Genomic DNA, 20,494 nt, shown 5'->3' with positions numbered 1-20,494 from the left:
ACTTGTAGATTTCTGACCTCAAGTAGAAAAGGTGGTGGACTGGTCTCAGGAGGGCTTGAAGAGGCAGAAGTAGTTCAGGCGAAGTCTGGACTGGTTTTTATGTTGCGGAGTTGGCAGATGTTAGAATGACTGAGAAGTTGATGTCTGCCACCAGGGCTACCCTGGGTCAGCTGTGAGTCCAGGGGGAACTTAGTCTAAGAATGTAGCTCACAGGCTCAGCCAGGTGTTCTGCTTAGAGACTCAACTCCGGGAAGTGGAGAAACCAGAGAATAAGGACCCCAGGACGGAAGGCAGTGTGGTGGAAGGGGAATTTTAGGCAGGAGGAGCTCTCAGTGCTGCAGAGAAATTTCAGGCCCTGGGAGTGCTCAGTCTGCTCAGTCCGGGTGGCACCTAGGATACCTGAGTTTCCCGGTAAGGAGCCGTTGGAGAGGGTTGAGCATCTCCGGAGACAGAGGCCCAGTAAGTGTGGAAGTTCTCTGCTTTTTAGGGAACGCGAGATCGCTGTTCCCTGTGGAGGCATACTTTCTTCTTTTAATGTTTCAGGCACGGCCTTGGGTCGAGCCCAGGTGTCCTGCCATTAGATACTTGGCTGAAGACTTAGGGGATGTTTTCTAGTTTGTTGTAGCAGTGTCTGGTACAGCCTCCACCCTTGGAGTATATATACTGTGGTTCTCTCTCCCTCCCTCCCTCCCTCCCTCCCTCCCTCCCTCCCCTTCCCCCCTCCCCTTCCCCCTCCCCCTCCCTCCCTCCCTCCCTCCCTCCCTCCCTCCCGTACCTGAGGCGGGTGGAGCATCCTGCACACAGGAATCTACTGTGACTGCCTTAGGCCTGACAGGAAGGAAGGAACCCTGTGAGGGCCAGGGGATGGCTTTGTAGGTTGTCACTGGAGGTTAATCGTGGGGGTGGAACCCTGACACCCCAGTGACTGGCACAATCTCTTGCATGTGTGCTCTGTGTGCATGGGTGTGAAGATATGTTCACCCGTGTGGGCAGATGTGGAGACCGGAGGTTGGTGAGGGCATGATTTCCTCTCTGTTTTCCACCTTACCTTCGAGGGAAGGTCTTTTGCTAGACCCGAAGCTAGGTGGGCTGCCTGGCCCTGCTTACACACACTACCATGCCAGCCTTTCCTTAGGGCGCTGGGGATCTGGACCAGGTCCTCACACTTACGCAGCTACCACCTCACCACGGAGACACTCATCCCACGTGTGTGTGTGCGTATTTATAACGGTTTCTGTTTGGCTGTTTCCTTAGGCTTGTCCACCACGTGGTCCCAGCATTCTCGATCCCAGCATGGGAGGAGCACCTGCTCTAGACATGAAGACCGAAAGCCTTCTGAGGTACTTTGGAATGCTTGCTTGCCTTGCTCATGTGTGCATGCAAACCTGCTGCCCTCCTGCCTGCCTCATGATGGGCAGGTCAGGGCGAGTTACTTGACCTCTGCCCCACTTTATACCCTGGAAGATGGTGAGAAGCAGATGTGTGTCTCATTGGAGTCTCTGGAGGAGTAAGTGGTCTAATACATGGAGGCTCATACATGCGGAGCATGTGGCACGTAGGTAGTGCGCAGTGAATGTTAGCTGTTATTATTAATTGTATTCTTTTTTCCTTTCCCCCTCCATCTTTGCTGGCTCCCAACAACTTTTCCTCTGGCCAGGAGATGAGCAGGTTCAGCTGCTGCCAAGTCACTGCCTGCCTCAAGTTAGTTTGAGCCATGAATTTGTGGCTTATTTGGCAACAACCCAACGTAATTCTGGAAGTTTTGTTCTGGGGATTATGCTTAAGGCTTTCCCCCTGTTTCCCGGTGTGTTTCACGGCTTATGTTTCCCCGGCGCCCTACATTTTGTTGTTCCCTTTCCTCGCTAAAATTGTTTTAGAGGTGCCTTCCCGCTGGCCTTAGCTGTCTGAGGCCCTGTTGTCCTGAGCTGTTTTCTCTCTACATTCTTCACCATGCTCAGGATTCAAAGCCAGGGTGTCAGCCTGTTGTGGGTTTTCAGGGGAAGCTGTGGGAAGCTTCCTTTGGCATTGCGCTGTTTGTGGGATGGCCTCAGTGGGCTTTCAGCGAGCGCAATGGCCATTCTGTGACATGTGTTCCTCGGGGGCCGTCTGATACTGGAGACCACTTTGTCCGGGAGCAGAGGAGTTTCTTGGTGATGGAGTCACCTGCCAGACAGTGGTAGAGACTGGGTCCGGGAAGCTCTTCCAGGGTGGGCGGGTGTGTCAGTTTTGACATTCAGTGCCCACTGCATTTTTCATGGCATCGGGATCTCTGATGCTGTAGTTTCTTGTCTTGTTAAATCCTGATTTGCCGCTGTAACTGATACTGAGCCTTTTCGATGTCCATACTATCCTGCTGTCCCTTCAGTCGAGGAGTGTGACGGAGCCTCTGAGCAGCAGGCACGGTACTCTGTCCTTGCCCGGTCCGTGTAAAATCCTGAGAGCAAAGTGCTTCCTATGCAAAGGTTTCCAGTTCCTCTGTCCTTTCCGTGGTCTACTCTGGCACCTGAGCTTTGGGTCTGTAGGAATGGAACTGCCTTTTCTCATCTCCTTTCTTAGTGTGATTTTCGTTCTTTGAGAGTTTGCTTGTTTTTTTTTTTTTTTTTCTTTTTCTTTGTGTAGCCCAGCTGGACTGTTTTACCTGATTTGCTTTGTGAGGGTATAGACTCATGGGTATGACCCCGAAGGCCTTTCCCTTGGGGTGGGGTGGTACTAACCTTAGCTCCAGGTCCAAGGGCTTTGTGTCTCGTGGGTATGTCCTGTGTGATCTTTGCAGAAGGTACAGTCAGTCTGTTGCTTGGTGGGCCTGCAGCAGGTAGGTCCGTCATCCTGGGGGAAGTCCAGTGTCGAAAATGACAGCCAGAGGAGTGGCCTTTTTTGTTTAGCCACTACCTCATGCTTTCAGAAAAGGTTTCTCAAAGAGATAGCCATCCTGAAAAGCCAGCCGGTGAACCATGTCACTCATGCTTAGCAGCATCAGAAAGCTTCCTGTCCCGAGTGAGGGAGTGACGGTTGGCTGTGTGCATGGAGGAAAGCCTACAGATTCAGGCTCACGCTGCACCTCGTATCAGGTGGGGCCTGCTCATGCCAAGGTCAGGGCTTCCTTGTGCAGCTCAGATGCGTGGGCTGAGGAGAAGGCTGGAGGGGAAGCAGCTGTGTAGCCCTGGCTGCCAGGCAGGGTGTGCTGCGCTGTCTGTCAGCCTCGATGTGGATGCCGAGTGCCCGTGAGTCCGCAGAGGAGCAGAGGTGGCGGCTGCCCTTCCTTCAGTATCCTTTTCTCCGCTGTTTCTTCATGATGAGCTGGGCGCTTTCCTGGTAGATGGACACGTGCACTGAGTCCTGCATGCGGTGAAGCTAGGTTCTGTCTCTCCAGATACTGCTTCCTGGGTAAAGTTTGGGCATCCTCTGACTTGTCATAGTGACCTGTTGTTTCACTCCCAGATCTTTGCATTTCTGCCTGGCATTAGCAAACGAGGCCCTTGCTCTCATCAGCCGTCTGCCCTAGATGCTAACCCCTCGGGAGGTGGGCAGGCTGGCAAGTAAGCTACGAAGGTAGTGACCTCTACCAGGTGGTTCTAGGTTTTGCCTTTAGGTTTAATTGGCTAGTGACGTTTTGTTTGTAAACATGGGCTCCAAAGAGCACCCGCGGGTGACTTGTCATGTTCCCTGGAGAATTTCCGGGAGCCTCTGTTCAGCGGCCCTTGGTGAATTGAGAGGTCTTAGAGAGGGGAATGGTTGGATTGATAACAGTCACTGCTGCCTCAGATTGTGTGACTGAGGGAACAGGCGAGGGAAAGGATTATCAGGGGAAGGCCTTCTGTAATAGGACTGACTTACTCTGCGTTGATATAGTGACCTTGTTCTGGGTAGCTCCATGGTTACCTTGCAGCGGCCAGTGCCCCGAAATGAATGCAGATCAAATGCCAGTGTCCCTTCCTTCTTCCCAGGTGTTTAGGACTGACCTGATCACTGCCATGAAGCTGCATGACTCCTACCAGCTGAACCCCGATGACTACTACGTGCTGGCGGATCCCTGGAGACAGGAATGGGAGAAAGGGGTCCAGGTGCCTGTGAGCCCGGGGACCATCCCGCAGCCCGTGGCCAGGTAGATACATGCTTCCCTGTCCACCATGCTTGCTCCTCTCAGCAAACCAGGAGGCTGAGAGGAGACAGTTCCCGAGTCAGCGGTGCAGTGACACTAGGCCTGACAGGAGGTAGAGGTGTAGAAGACACAGTTCAGGCGCCGAGGGTGGTGAGTCAGAGAGCCCTGAAGCTCACGGGAGGTGCTGCTCTCTCGGACTGGAGAACAGAAGGTCTGAGGCATGTTAGAGAATACATTTCATGTGACTCAGAGTAGCCGTGGGTGATTGCGTTTTAGGAGATGACAGGGGTGAGGAGACCTGTTGGACCGTGTCTCAGATGAGGACTTTGACTAGTTCTGCTATGGACGGGTTCTTTCCGGATGCTGCTGCTTTCTCTCACCTCCTGCCACATGGCTCACCTCACAGCATGCCCTCCTTGCCATTCCTTTGAGATGGACTTTGGTGTGCCGGTATGATTTCTGCCCCACCATCACCCTTTGGTGTACTGTGGCCTCCGAGAGGATAAGAATGCCGATAGCTCTGTTGGCTTGGCTGCCACAGCGTCCACTGGCTCCTTCCTATATGAAATAGCCTCTTTTACCATGGACAGGTGTAGACTAAATTCACCTCTTGGCCCTAACTCCATGTCTCCCTAGACACAATGATTTGATTGTCATCAGTTTGGGATGCCAGAGAAGTGTGGAATGTTGATGGATGTCACATGATTTATAGTCCACCGTGGCTAGGCAGGCGTAGGTGGCCACCAGGAGTCACCTCTAGAGTCACCGCCAATTTCAGGGTGATAACACCTATAAGCACTGGGCACCCTGTCGGCCTGAGCGCACATGGTGGACAGCAGATGTGGAAGTCCTGGAACCGCAGCGCTCGCTCTAACGGGCTGAGAGCCCTTGGCTGCGCCCCAGAACTGGTTTGCTCCCGCTCTGCTCTGTCCCTGCACTGTTCCTTACGGGGCTCGGGGCTCGGGGCTCGGGGCTCGGGTGCAGCTGGGAAGCACTTCTCTAGGCGTGAGCAGGCTGTGAGAGTGGTTGCGGCAGAATCGTGCTGGGGTCATGGGGTCAGTGGGCTCCGGCTCTCCGAATTCCTAGGAATTGCAGTGACCCACTGTTTTCGCTTAGTCTTTTGGAAGGTGAGAGTTCCGAGCTGTCACCTGTGGCCTGCAGCATGGGCTGTGCACAGCTTGTGGCTGCTCTTGCCAGCTCTGTCCCTGAGGACTCAGCGCAGTGAGGTCTGTGTGCTTCTGACAACCTCAGGGGAATGAGCACGCCTGATGGACGGGAAGGAATGTAGAAACCAACTATGGACATAACGTGGGGTGTGGAGACACAGATGAGGGTAGGGTAGGGATGTGTGCTAGGGAGGAGCAGCTTTGAAGACTGTAGCATCTGCTTCCGTTCTGGCTCTAGGGCCTTTAAAGATTTCTAGGTGAGGGTGTTGTGATAGGTGTGTCCCCCCTCCCCCGCAAACCAGGGTTTTTCTGTAGCTGTGGAGCCTGTCCTGGAACTTGTTCTGTAGACCAGGCTGACCTCGAACTCAAAGAGATTTGCCTGCCTCTGCCTCCCGAGTGCTGGAATTAAAGGCGTGCGCCACCACTGCCAGGCCTGATATTTGAGTTTTAAGTCCATAGTGGTTCTGAGCATAGGGGGTGCTCTGGCCTTGAGGACTGGAGGCGGAAGTTGTTCCTGGCCACGGAAACTTTCTTGTCCGTGGCAGAAAAAGTAATCTGGCTACTTGTTTTCTTGTTAAACAGGGTTGTGTCTGAAGAGAAATCTCTCATGTTCATCAGGCCTAAGAAGTACATCGCATCATCTGCCTCTGAGCCTCCAGAGTTGGGCTACGTTGATATCCGGTCGCTGGCGGACAGCGTATGTCGCTATGACCTCAACGATATGGATGCCGCGTGGCTGGAGCTAACCAACGAAGAGTTTAAGGAGATGGGTGAGACTGTGTGTTATTACATTAGCTCGCGTTGAAGGAGGGGCTGCCTCTGTCTGTAGTGACTCCTGGAGTCCTGTGAGAGCCCGAAGCCCACCCAGGCACAACCATTTTCGTCATCTCAGAATGCCAGCTCTTCGGTGACGAGATGCAGAGTCCACTTGGGGCCCCAGAGCACTGGTGGGCTGATGAGGGATGGTTCCATGGGCCGAGTGGGGGGAAGCCCGGCTTGTTTTGGCTTCCTGTCCCTTTCTGCTCCCTTCCCTGAGTTTACCATCCAGGAACCCGCACCCTGGGAGATGAGTAGGAGGTCCGGTCATGCTTTACTGTTGTGATGTAATGCACCTTTTCCCCAGCTGCAGCCTGCTGCTTCTCAGTGAGCCTGTAAAGCTTGCTCCAAACCCTCTTGATTTTACCTCTTTATACTCCTCTGGCTTTCTTTGAGTGAGGTGTGCCCCTAGCTGAGAGCACACTCCGATGGTCTCTCCTTGTTGCACTGGCGTTTCATGGTGTGGAGTCTGGGATCACATAGGTCCCCTCACTTTCCAGCCGTCATTTCCCACGGTTGCTCTGAGGGTTTGTCCTGACACACTGAACTTGGTGTGAATGACTACATCAGTGCTCAGGAAGCAGGGTCGGGACGGGATGGCATGGGCTGTTTGTTCTCCAGCACACAGTAAAGAGTCAGTGTGTGTTTGACTTCAGGGCTGGAAGGGCAACTGTCTGAAGTTTGTTTCCATGGAGCCGGCCTCAGCCTGGACTCCGCTAGCAGCTTGCCCTGCCATTGAGCTCACCAGCCAGTTGAATGGGACTGGGTAGGATTGAGTTGTGAATGTTGGCGTTTCCTACTTGTTGGGGTCTTAGGTGTGTTGACTAAGTTGGTGTTCCTGGTCTTGTTCCCTGCTTTAAGTATTTGTGGTCAGAACAGGAGTAAGCCTGGGGCTGTGGTAGAATCTGTTCAGAAGTCCCTGGGGAGTGATACTAGGTGTGGTATATATATCTGAGTGGTATAGTATGCCAGTTAGAAGATTCAACTCTGTCTTTTGAGCTGGCCAGATGCTTTACACTGTTTGTTAAAACCGCTCAAAACACAGTGTGAAGCATTTGACTGGCTGTCGGTGTCCATCTAGTCCAGGGTCCTATCCAAAGACTCAGCCGAGAGATGGCTTTGCAGTGCTTTGAGTTGTAAGAACTCACTTGGCTGGGGCATTAGACAAGATAAACTGGGGCATTAGACAAGATAAACTGACTTGGCAGAATAAATCATCCTTTGATACACATTGAACACCCGTTTAAAGATGTTTGTCCCAGCCACTATTGACTTTTTATGGTAAAGGTTTCTTAGAAGGCAAAATAAAGTTAGGAGTATCCACAAGCTAGGCACTGGGTGAAAAGCGCCCTGTGGATTGCTTGCTTCCCTGATGTGTGCAGTGTTTACCACTATGCATTCTCTATGTTCTCCCATAAGAGCACTTCCCTGTGTGTGCGCACATGGGAGCATATAGGCATCCGTGCATGTGGGTGCTCCTTTCGAGGGGATTGGTCCCTGAAGTGGGAGTCGCAGGTGGTGGGGAACTGCCCTCCGTTGGCACTAGGTCCTGAACTCATGTTCTCCGAAAGAACAGCACATCAGCTGTTCTTCATTACTTACCTTTCCAGCTCATCCGCAAAATTTTAAAACCCCAAAGTGTGATGGTTTTGATTTTACAATGATGCCTATAAGTTTTAGGCTCAGATTATATCCCCCCCACCTTTTAAGCTCGCCCCACCCCCTTCCAGGTCTCCTAATACAGCTCCTGCTGGCCTGAGACCCAGTACCGTTAAGGAGCTCGGACACCAGGCGTGGCTCCTGCGTGTTTCTCTGGAACGCCTTTCTTTATAGGGCATGTTTTCCTTATCAGCAATTCGGAGAACATCTGCACATAGGAAATAGCTCTTTTCTCATTACTAAGGCCACAATAACCACTTTCATGTTTCTTTTTTCCCCCCTCTTTTCTTTTTACAAGGCTTTATTTTATTTACATGTGTGTGCCTGTGTGGGTGTGTGCAGGTGCCAGCGTAGGTCAAGAGAGGGTTTCAGAGCTTTGGGATCTGGAGTCACAGACAGACAGTTGTGAGCCGCCTGACACGGTGCTGGGAACCTAGCCCAGCCCCTCCGCTGTAGCACTAGCTGCTCTTGACCTCAGAGCCTTCCCCTGGTGCCCTCGGCTTGTGTTTGATGGCCCTTGTAGAAGTGTATTGCATTTAATTTGACTTGTAGTGAACTGAGTTCTTTGCTCCAGACATTTCCTCTTGTTTGCCTTTCCTGGATCTGATTTCTATCTGATGGAATGATTATGCATTTCAGGTTGGTGAATTCAGAGCGGAGAGGGATGAGCCAGTTAAAGACATTTGGGAGTTTGGTGTGAAATCTGCTTCAGGGCACTGTTTTAAGCAGCAAGAAAGAAAATTAAAAACAAAACAAAATAAAACCCTGAAAACCAAAACAAGAAAACCCAAACACCATAATATATGGTCCTGGCTTTCTAAGTTAAATTAGTGTCATAGCAACAGTGTGCATTTAGCAGTGCGTGTATTTATACCCTAGAATGCTTTTGAGCTTGTTTTGAGTTTTTACTTCTTTCCCCTATCTTCCATAAGGAACAAACTGGATTGGAGGTGTTTATCTGCGGATTGGTTTGAGTCGCTCTGGCACTCTGATTTTCTTTTACTTGTGTTTTATTTAGGAGTTTAAACATGCCAGTGTTTGATGACAGGGATGTGTCTGGTGTTTTCCTTCAGGGATGCCTGAGCTGGACGAGTACACCATGGAAAGGGTCTTGGAGGAATTTGAACAGCGATGCTATGACAATATGAATCATGCCATAGAGACAGAAGAGGGCTTGGGAATTGAATATGATGAAGACGTTGTCTGTGATGTCTGCCAGTCACCCGATGGCGAGGATGGTAACGAGATGGTATTCTGTGACAAATGTAACATCTGTGTGCACCAGGTAAGGGGGACAAAGCCCACAGAGAAGTTGCCTAGGGTTCTGGGGTGAACCTGTCAGCCAGCCTGTGCTCTCTGGAGCCCAGGACACTTCCAGATGAGGCTGCATCCCCACAGTTGTGGTTTAGGGATGTCATTGCCAGCCCCAGTCCTGGGGGTAGGGTAGGTCTTTCCCTTTACAACCCGAAGGCATTAGGATCCAAGTGAGAACTCCGCAGAAAACAAATCCTGGAAGAGGTGGTTAATCTCTCCATCAGTTTTCTAAACTTCATAAATGGTGGTTGGAAAGAGCGGGAACTGTTTCGGGAACATTCAGTTTTGTTCTTCCTTGTCTCTTCCTGGCTTGTGGTGGAGTCTTGTCAGTCCTTGCTGTTCTTGGCTTGTAGCAAACGTTAGTGCTCCCGCTGTTTTCCCTGTGCGTCTGTCTCCCCAGGGCTGTCTTTGTAGACAGTCCCTAGGCCTGTAGGACTCAGTGTCTGCCCACAGCAGTGTGGTTTTACTCTACTCCAAGTAATCGCATGTCCAGGGACTGGCTGAAGGTGACTTTCAGGTAGCGGTGAAGACTTGACCGTATCTTTTGGGGATATAGGATAATCCATAGCATTAATATTTGTTCATGTATAAACTCAGCTATTGAAGGAGTGTCAAGCGCCCCTTTTGTTTTTCATTTTAGATTTTGTTTAATTTTATGTGTGTGTGGATGTTTTGCCAGCACGGTATGTCTGTGTCTACCACATGCATGCCTGGTGCCCACAGGTCGGAAGAACGCATCGGGTCTCCTGGAACTGGAATTAATGGATGATTGTAAGACTGTGTAGGTGCTGGGAACTGAACCTGGGTCCTCCATGTGAGCAGCCAATGCTGTTGACTGCTGAACCATCTAACTCAAGAGCCCCTGCCCTTGAGCTTTATTTCAAGATGGCAATAGAATGTGGTGGTTGCTTGTTACTGTCTTTCCTTCCAGTGAGGGTGGCCACTGGGTCGTTTAAGAAGCTTGTTCACAGATGTAGGGCCTCTTACCTCTCATTTAACTTAAGAGATTTATTATTATTATTAATTTATTATTATTACTATTTTAATGTGCATTCCCTAAGGCTGGGGTTATAGGTTGTGAGCTGCTGTGGTCCAAATTTGGATTGTCTGGAAGAGCAGGAAGTGTTTTTAACCACTGGTCTCCCTGGTCAAGTTCCTTATTTAACTTTTGCTACAATAATGAAGTGATGTGGGTTTGTGTGGGGCCATGTGTACCGTGCACTTTGGTGATTTAGAAAGCCGTCCTCAAGTACTTTTCTTTGAGGCCATCAGTGACACTGAAATTTAAAACAAACTTCGAAGAAGTGGAAGAGTTGCTTGGGTGACCTCTGAACTTTTGTCTTACATTATCGTTTTTTTAATAGCCCTGGCTGGTCCAAAGCTCAGTGTATAGATGGGTATAGCCTCCGACTGAGACAGGCCTGCCTCTGCCTCGTGCGTGCTGAGACCATACATGCTCCCGCCCACACCCTGGAGATCCTCATCACCCTCTCTGTAATTTGCCTCACCGAGGACTTGCCTCAGCTCATCTTCACAGGAGTCTTGAGACGGTCATGTTTTGCTTTAGTCATGTTGTATCTCGAGTGTCCCTGGCTTTTGGAGTCCCCGTGGTGGCAGTGTATTACGATGGGGCCTGTGACCACACTGTGGCTGGTACTTCTCATTTACCTGAGTGACTTTGCAGTCTTCTGGCATTTGCCCTATTATAAGGTTTCTGCCCGGAATCTAGTTGTGCCTGTAGCATGATGGCTGGCTTGTTGGGGTTTCTGTCCCACCCGGTACCCCATAGCCGGCAAGCCCCAGAGAAAAATCAATCATATAGAGATCTCTATAAGTTATAAAGCTGATTAGCCCATTAGGTCAGGCTACTTATTAGCTTTTATAACTTATGTTATCCCATTATCCTTATCTACGTTAGCCATATGACTCAGTACCTTTCTCAGCTGGGCAGCTTATATCTTTCCTCTCCGGTGGTCTGGGCAGAACTGCAGAGGGAGCTTCCTGCTTCCCAGAATACTCCCAGTCTCTTTGCTCCACCTCTACTTCCTGTCTGGCTTTCCCGCCTATACTGCCTGCCTGGCCAATCAGCGTTTTATTAAAATATGATTGACAGAATACAGATAATTCTCCCGCATCAGTGCCCTGCGCTTTAGAAGTGTAAGCTGACATCAGGGCTGCCTGCCAGCGCCTCAGCACGTAGGTGGCAGGCAGTTGGCCCTGCTACTCGCGCTTCGGTTTCTTCTCTCCTGACACACTTAATGCTCACTTCATTTTTCTTTTGGTGAAATCCTCCATGATTTGTCTTGAAGGCATACTTAATTAGGACAGATACGCCTTTCCAGGAAGTGAAATTCTCTCTTCAAAGGCAACTCTAGAATGTCTGGTGCAGAACCTTAGTGTTTGAAGCCTCTTCATAGACTGTCTAGGTCTGCTTACAAAATCTCTTTGTCCAGTAGACTGTTGACAGCGGCTTATTCATGGCCAGGGCTGCAGTGTTCGTGTTCCTTTGCTGTGCTCGGCTCTTCCCTGTGGTTTCCTGTCTTGTGTCCTGGCCATTCAGATTTCATGGCGGTTGTGTTTCTCTGTCTGGAGAAATAGAGCCGTGTCCCCGTGACTCCACTTCCTGACTTCCAGTTCACTTGAGGATAAAGTTGTGAACAGTTTGCGTTGTAAAGGACTCTCTGACTGCGCTCCTAGTACCATTGTGGTTTGTTTCTTCGCTCTGCTTGTTGAAACATGTGCTTTTTCTCTCTTCAAACCAGCATAATGACTTCAGTTGTAAAAGCCTTGATTTCTGCAGTTTGTGCTGTCTTGTGTAATTTTGCCAACTTGTGCAAAACAGGCTTTGTTTTAAACATCAGCGAGAGAAACCAAATTCTCATTTTTAAGGGTCTTGTTTTCCCGTGGCTGTTTGTTCACGTGGACAGTATTGGCGGAGCGTGTCTAGCTTGGGCAGCGAAGCTCCTCAGGTGGTTTCCCACGCATCTCAGCAGTCCCGTGACTCTTGGGGGCTTTGTAGTCCTCTCTCCGTCCCTCATTGCGCCATCATGAAGGTGGAAAGGTCTTGTGTACCCTCTCTGTCTCGCAGCCCAGCTGGAGCACGCTGCGCAGTGGTTGGAGACTTCCTATGGATGAGTCTCTTCTGTACCCGTGGTTACTCTAGCTTTTGGGACTCCCTGTGCTCAGTAAGCATGGAGCTCAGGCACATGAGTGCTGGGAGGAGGACTGGCATTTTCCTTGTCTATTTTGGTGATGGTTCTGTGGAAATCTTCCTATGTGGTTTTTAAATTAATTACTAGGAACTGGGGAGACCCCTCAGTCATACGAACACTGACTTGATTCCTAGAACCCACTTTAATAGCTTACAACCGGCGATAACTCTAATGCCAGGGATCCAATACCCTCTACAGGCACTCACTGCAAAAATGTGCTGCACAGGCATACATGTAGGCAAAAGCTACATAAACAACAAACAAACAGTAAGTAAATAAGTAAATAGACAAAAATCAAATAGACAATGTAAGTCTTTTCTCTTTTCCTTCCTTGGTGATGTGTTGTGGCCTTACAGGCTTGCTATGGAATCCTCAAGGTGCCAGAGGGCAGTTGGCTGTGCCGGACATGTGCCCTGGGGGTTCAGCCAAAATGTTTGCTATGTCCCAAGAAGGGTGGAGCTATGAAACCCACACGCAGCGGAACCAAGTGGGTCCACGTCAGCTGTGCCCTGTGGATCCCTGAGGTAAGTCTGCTCCTCGATAGCATCTTGGTGGACGTGGTCCTGGTTTTCAGCTGGGGTTGGGCAGGTGGGTGGGAGAGGCTCATTGGCAGCAGTCGAGCTGCTGGATCCCACACACCTCTGTCCCTAGACTGCTCTTGAGCATCATGTGGGGGTCTGTAGAAGGGCTGTTGGAGGCAGCAGTGGCTTGGGCTACAGGTTGGTGGTGTCCACAAAATCACCCCACCATGCTATTTTGGGAACCCTCACATGGTTGACACCACTCACAGGGCCAGGCCTGGCACCTTTATGGCCACATCCTGAGGGTGGCCAAGTTACTGCCCCTGCCAGTCTGTCTTTGACAGACTCTATGTGCTCTTGGTCACGTGTCTGTGAGTTTTATTAAAATTCTTACTCAGCCTCAACCTTGTTAATTTCAGATCTGGTCTAATTTATTTCCAGTCCCAGACCTTAACTAATTTAATTTGCATGGCTTGTGATGAGAATATCATTTGTGATTCAAATTCCAGTATTTTTGGTATGTGATTTGGTGTGATTTTTTTTTTTTCTCCAGAGGAAAACTGCCTGGGTATGATTAACATTGAGTTTTCATTGGTTTGGTATTAACTAGTTTGCGGTTCAATGGTCCAGGCTGAACTGGGGTGACAATACCATGTTTAGCATGGTAGATTTTTTTTCTTTTACTATAGTTATATGTTCTGATGGAATATGGTTAAGTATAGTCTGCTTATTTGCTCACTCCATGGTTTAAAATGGGGATTTTTAGTTGTGACAAATACTTGTCAGTCTAGAGATCTGGTCCACTGTGTCATAAGAAGACAGGTGTCTGCCTCAGACACTGGGAAGCAGTGGGAACGCCTAGATGGGTTTTTATAGACTGGGGTGCTGGTGTCACAGGAGGATGAGCCCTCACATCTGGGTTAGGATTCTGAACCATGCGGATCCATCTTGCTGTTTTGGCTCTCTAGGTAAGCATTGGCAGCCCTGAGAAGATGGAGCCCATCACAAAGGTGTCTCACATCCCCAGCAGTCGGTGGGCACTCGTGTGCAGCCTCTGCAATGAGAAGTTTGGGGCTTCCATACAGGTAACAGCTCCGTAAGAGTGGCTTTGTTTTCCTCCACTGTGAGGTAGGGAGCGGGATAGGGTGGGGTGGGGTTTGCACCTCATCTAGGAGAGGGGAGCTTTTCTGGGAACCCATTGGGAGGCAGTTCCAGTTTGCCTGCCCGAAGCCTAGTGTCCACTTCTTTCCACAATTGTAAATTTTTTTTTACAATTCCTGGTAAGAGCCTGATAATCCTTGACTGTGGCACTGAGAGTTGCCTGCCTTCCTACTTTAGTCACGTTACATCACTCAGACCCAGAAGGCCTCTGCACTGCCTCCTGGGAATGCCAGTAGCTGAGGTGTTGGGCAGGCTAATGCTTCTGCACTGAGAGAAACGAGCCCTGGAACACTGGCTGGGTGGACGGTAAGAGCAAGCTACTGCCCTGGGTGCTCTTTGTATGAAATGTTACTTGATCTGAATACAGTCTGGACTACTGAGAGCCATATAAAATTGCTGATCACATTTGCATGTTCAGGTACAGGTAGGTGAGTGCAAGAGAAAATGGTATCTGTGCTGTCTGTGTCTTCTTATTGTCTGAAACTGAAGAATTGATTTCTGGGACTTGTTGATATCTAGTCAGGTAGGATTTGAGGCCTGGAATGCTGTGTGGGGCTGGGGGTTTTAAAGGTGAAGCCTGACTCAAAATATGCCTTAGATATTCTGTCTGTCTGTTTGTCTGTCTCTCCTGATCTCTTAATCTGGGGTGGGGGGGTTGTGCGGGCAGAAACACTGTTTGGGCAGCTTCTTCCAGTTCAGAGCATACCGGGCACAGACATGAACTTGACAAGTGTGGTTCTGGCTCTACACAAATTACTTTATTTGACAGAATAGGTTATATTTTGACCGATCAGTCATTCTCTGAGCAAGGTACCCAAACCACCGGTTGGTGGTTTTATATTCTTTTCTTTTTCTTAAACAAGCACAAAGTGGTTTTACTTTCCACTATTACTGTTTCTGCTGGGATTCAGACATCTAAAAACAATCATAGGAGTATCAGGGCCGGCATAGGGCGCCTGAGCGGATTTGGCTTTGGGACCTTAAAGTTGTGGGTGTTTTTTTTTTTTTAATTATTATTATTTTATTTTTTTATTTTTTTGCGTATCAGTAGAATCTGTTGCAAACTAAAATGATAAATGCCTCTGACTTGAGATTTGGGTTAGGCAAAAAGAATAGAGGAAAGGTCAAAGGATTCAAGTGATTGTGCAGGTGTGTGATACACACACACACACACACACACACACAAACGTACACGTATGCACACTTGCTTGTGGCATACCTGAGAAATGGCTGTCCCCATGTTCATGTTAGCTGCTCTTCTGACGTTTCCCGAGAGGCAGCTGGGAGCCCTGCTCGTCTTTCAAGGAGAGACGACATAATGACTTTCCTATTGCCGTTGACCTCCTTTCCCAGAGCATTAATCTGGAGAAGGGGCCAAGGAAGGCTGATGACTTTTCATATCTTCACAAAATAGATTTTTATTAAAAGAATTCCTCTCCAAAATGTCTGCAGCTGGGAAGACTCTGGTTTATGTTTCTGTAACATCTGTTTGCTGAGTCAACCTGAATAGGAAACCCCAGAGGAAGGCCATTTGGCATCTTGTCAAAGTCCTGTATAAATATTCTTCTGCAGCTCATTTCTCTTTAAGGTTAGAATGCCTGGGTTAAGTGTAGTTTAAGCCAAACACAGATTGTGTCTCCGTCATCTGTTCCCACTTGGCTTCATGCTGCTGGGGAAGTAGTGTCTTTTCACGATAGTGGCCAGGTGTGTCTGTGTGTGTTCTGCCACCAGAGCTGCTTTCACACGTTTCTTGTAATTAAGGTTATTTATAAAGGTACAGCTTAATCTTGGTGCATATATTTTAGGTGATTGGAAGTGGGGGCGGTGAAGGAGCTGGATTTTTATAGTAAAGGATTAGATTGTGGCTGGCACCGAGTTGTATCTTAAATACTGAAATGATGAGGGGAGATCCAGCTCCGTCTCTGCTCTCTGTGCTTACGGGATGCAGGGTGTGTTGAATGAGTTTAATTAAGCTTTTCAGCTGTCCCGGAGCACAAGATTCTTGGTGTCTGTGCAGCCCTGGCATGCCCCAGGGACCCCTTGGCCTCACACAATACAGTTGCTTTTAAGGGACTGGCTTTAGCCTCCGAGAGGTACCTCTTTCTAGGGATTTGCTCAGTGAGATCAGACGGGTGAAGTTAATCACTTTTCTCCTGCTGGCCAGAGGCTTGTGTCTGGATCAAAGGCACTAAATTGTAGCCCTGTGCAGGCGGGGAAGAAGCAGGGTGCTCCCTGCATCTTGATGAGGCCTGAGCGCTGTGGCTGTACTGACTTCCCTGGGCCCCACAGGAAGGGAGCCTCTGTAGTGGTTGGTGATTCTGTACTAACAGGGAGACCTTTCTCCATCCTTCTTGAGCCAGATTCTTGTCTGTTATTCTGCCTTTCTTTGGTGTGATCCTGGATGCTGCTTGCAGGAAGACTGTTTGCATTTTATCTACCTGAGTTGGGACCTTTTCCAGCTAGGGGTTGCACTGGGGACTGAGTCTTTTAAAACTGACCCGGAATGTATGTGTTGAGGAGATTCCTAGTCACATTTTTTATAAAACTACGTGAGCTTAAGTCTTTGAGAATTAGATTAGTGCCTCAGAGTTTACTCTGTACACAGAACACATGTCTTTTGAGGGCTGTACCACGCTCACCTCCAGGGGCAGTTGTACACCAAGCCCCACCCCGTCCTGAGACTTTAGTGCTGTAGTTTGGGCTCTCAGCCTTGCCTGCATTATTTCTGACATCCTTGCCTTCCCTTCCCTGCTGATCCTCGTTAAGCTTTCCCGTCGCAGTGAGTGTGCTTTGTCGTCATGTGTGGCGGCCAGCACTAGGGACTCTTGCTGCTGCTTCATAACGGTTTCCTGTGATCTTTGCAGTGCTCTGTGAAGAACTGCCGGACCGCCTTCCACGTGACCTGTGCTTTTGACCGCGGCCTCGAGATGAAGACCATTTTGGCAGAGAATGATGAAGTCAAATTCAAGTCCTATTGCCCGAAGCACAGCTCAAACAGGAAACCCGAGGAGAACCTGGGTGAGGGGGCTGCACAGGAGAACGGGGCTCCCGAGTGTTCGCCTGGGAGCCCGCTGGAGCCCTTTGCCAGTCTGGAGCAGAATAGAGAGGAGGCCCATCGGGTGAGTGTTCGCAAGCAGAAGCTACAGCAGCTGGAGGATGAGTTCTACACCTTCGTCAACCTGCTGGATGTGGCCAGGGCCCTGCGACTGCCCGAGGAAGTAGTGGATTTCCTGTACCAGTACTGGAAGTTGAAGAGGAAGGTCAACTTCAACAAGCCCCTCATCACTCCAAAGAAAGATGAAGAGGACAATCTAGCCAAGCGGGAGCAGGATGTCTTGTTTAGGAGGCTGCAGCTGTTCACGCACCTGCGGCAGGACCTGGAGAGGGTAATAATTGACACTGACACCTTATAATGGCTTAGAGAAGACGATGTACAGAGGCGAGCACTTGCCCAGAGCGAGAGATGATAGCCAGTCATTACTCTCAGATTCTTGTACACACTACAGCATGAGGTCGTGTTGGTTAAACATATTTATGGGCTGGTAAACTCACTGCAGTGTGCAAGACTGCCAGTGTGGGAGCTGCTTTGTGATTATTTTTCTTTACATACTGTCCCATTAATCTTTACTGTTCTGCAAGATCAGATGGGGCATACCTCCATCCCCCGCTCCCTTGTCATTGTAGCGCTGGAGGGAATTGAGCACCAGGAACACGACCGAAGGGTTGACTCAGCATTGTTTACAGCCTGATTTTGAGAACTGGGATGTATCTGACTTATGGGGGAGGGGTCAGCAGTAGGGGAATTTCTTGTTCAACCTGGGGGATATTTCCTAAGGACTGATGAAGGGCTCATCAGATAGAGCTAAGCACTGCCTCCCACTGGCCCATCTTCTTCTAGGCTAATTCACAGGGGCATTCCCAGCTCTGTTGCAGTGCAGAGCAGGCTCTGGGTGCTCATGTGTGTGCACGGACTTAAACACACACCTGCTACAGAAGACACTCTTGGCAGTGAGGTGCTAAGTCATCACAGAGGTTGTGTACATACAGTGTGTGTGCTTGTGCGTGTGTGCATCCCTGTCGGGGTTATGTCTGTGCGTGTGGATGTGATTCCTGGTGCACAGGGGCATTGGGTCTGTCTGTGAAGTCCTTAGCGGTCTCAGTACATAGATACCACATATATATATACAGACATACGTGTTTATCACACTACCGGGTTGCCGATTACTGGCTGTTGGATGCCTGGAGCCTCAGCTGCTGGCACTTCCCCCAGCTCTTTGCTGCTCGGTGCCTCCCCCACTCTCTATTACCTCTGGAGTCCCAGTTTGGACCTCTCTTCCTGCTGCAGGAATAATTAGGAGTGGACTGTCCTCCCCAGGGTCTCCAGCTCCCTTAGGTAGTTTTGACTGAGGCTTACTAATTGGAGATGTGTCTTCAGCACCTCTTGCACCTACTCCCCTGACTGCTAGCTACCTATTAAATTCATTAGTGTGGCAGAGATGGGAGGCAGGTTTTCTGGCCTGAAGCAGCCTGTGCGGAAAGGCACCCAAGTGGCCTGAAACGGTTAACACACATCTCCCTCAAGCCCCTCATTTATTAGAGAGGAGTGATTCATCACCTGCTCGGCAAGAGACTCTGACTCATAGATGGTTTGAAATGAGAGTGTAGGCAGGGAGAGACTGCAGATGTACTTAGCCATAAGGATCAGTTCTCACAGAGGCCTGCACCACCTTGTTAGAGATGGGATAGTCGTGAAAGTAGTTTTAAGTGCTCATTAGAGGCCCTTTTAGTACACCATCCAATGCTGGCTTCTTGTGATGTCCCTTTCTAGACCTTGTTAGGATTCTGGGTAAGGTGGCTGGTGTTAGGCTAAGGGGAGGCAGCAGCAGGTCGGTGAGGCTCCCATACGCCCCCTGGTGGTTAGTGCAAAGAACCACATGCATTTGTGGTATGTTACTGAGAGAGGGATTCAGGGTCACTGGGAATTTGTTGAGAAGCTACTGTCCTCACCCAACAACTGCTGTAATTGGGGTGCACGGAGCCAGATAGTCCTTGGGAGTGAAGGACGAGATGTTTCATGTTTTGACTGTGTTTGTTTCACAATCACCACAGAATAAAAGTGTAGAAAATGCTTGTGGTGTACTAACTCTTTTTCTGTATTTAAGTTACTGAGATTAACATACAGTTATAATTAAATTCTGAACTTTTTTTGGAGTCGTCATTTTGCTTTTAAGTAGAATAATGCCTATGATGTATAAGGGAATAAATCAGGATTTGTGCGCTCGCGTGTGTGTATGTGTGTGTGGGTGGCATTACTTAACATTTATTATTAAAAAGTCTAAACTTTTAATGAATTCAGTGTCAGTTTAAAAGGGTTTATTTATAATGAAAAGTTATGTTTTCCTCATCTGCTATGAGGGCTGTCTGAAAACGCTAAAGCCTATGCCAGGCCCTGGAGAGTTGTGTAGTGCTTTGCAATTTAAACGAGTATATCAGGCCAAGGGCTCATCAGGGCAGGCATGACAAAAGAAAAAAAAATCTAACGTTACAGTGGACTGGTTTTCTCAGTAAGTTAGTGATCTGCCTATTTAGGCACTATCAGTACACGCCTGGCACGCGAGAACCAGTTAACACAGGTGACTGGAATCGGGGCATGTGGTCATCCCAGAACAAGTGAGTAGCATGCATTAGAAGTGCAGGTGATTCAGTGATTATGTTAATTGCTCTTTCTGGCAAATAAATACCTTGGGGGGGCCTTGCCACACCTGGGTACCAGTTCTAGCCCAGAAAGTTAGATGACAGGAATGGCTATCAGGAGGCACTGGAAAGAGAAAAGATGGTTGGTGATTTGACAAGTGGCACTTCACAAGTTCCCAAGGCTGCCACCTCGCTCTTACAGGACTCCTGACCACCTAACTAGGAGATTTATTGCATCTCTCTAGGAAGAGGCAATCAGTGTTCGCTCAGAAATTGAGTGCTAGTTCGGATAAAGGCCTCCTCTTGCTGTACTCTCTGTACGTGTATGGAAAGGCGTCAGGTCCTGGGGGACAGTTCTATACATTTGTCACTTAGTGGGATGGAACTTTCGAAAACTCATCGGAGACCACAGTTGTCCGCTGAACAAAATACATACAAGGCATTGGTGTGGCAAACAGAAAGCCCACTACAGCTCCTCCTAGATGTTAGGCTGGTGGTTCTCAGGATGCAATTCCTGATACGATAGGAACGTTCTGGAAACCTAAAGTGCACACTGGAATCAGGTATCATCAGCTTTGCTTGTGACTAGCTCTAAGAGGAAAGCGTGACTTGGATTTAGCCTGGCATCAGGGGGCGTGATGCGATGGGGTTTGGGTTTCTGCTGCTGGCAGCTTAGGGAAGGTGACTTGGGGAAGTTTGGTTGAGTGGCATCAGTCAACTTCTCTAGATTCTTGCCAAGAATTTTTTTTTTTTTTGAGGGGGTCTACTTTGGAGCTGGATCAATCAGGCCTTACCAATCCCAGCTGAGAAACATGGCCCTTTTGCTTTGTGGGTTTATGTAGAAGTTCATCA

At 49.1% G+C, this 20,494-nt stretch overlaps 1 protein-coding gene across 4 annotated transcripts in view; it reads left to right on the top strand.

Moving 5' to 3' along the window:
* Nucleotides 1-20,494, top strand: part of Jade1 (jade family PHD finger 1) — a 62,480-nt gene that overhangs the window by 32,587 nt on the left and 9,399 nt on the right. For all 4 annotated transcript variants that reach the window (XM_085682417.2, XM_085682415.2, XM_085682414.2 and 1 more), the window contains exons 3-9: nt 1,255-1,340; nt 3,945-4,102; nt 5,848-6,035; nt 8,814-9,025; nt 12,623-12,790; nt 13,756-13,872; nt 16,813-17,334. In XM_085682417.2, coding sequence (XP_085538543.2) covers nt 1,255-1,340; nt 3,945-4,102; nt 5,848-6,035; nt 8,814-9,025; nt 12,623-12,790; nt 13,756-13,872; nt 16,813-17,334 — 1,451 coding nt within the window. The remainder of the gene's footprint in view (nt 1-1,254; nt 1,341-3,944; nt 4,103-5,847; nt 6,036-8,813; nt 9,026-12,622; nt 12,791-13,755; nt 13,873-16,812; nt 17,335-20,494) is intronic.

This window comes from Myodes glareolus, chromosome 20 (genome assembly GCF_982192425.1).
Source record: "Myodes glareolus chromosome 20, mMyoGla1.1, whole genome shotgun sequence".
Lineage (NCBI taxonomy): Eukaryota > Metazoa > Chordata > Mammalia > Rodentia > Cricetidae > Myodes > Myodes glareolus.
This window is presented reverse-complemented; position numbering and strand designations above follow the sequence as displayed.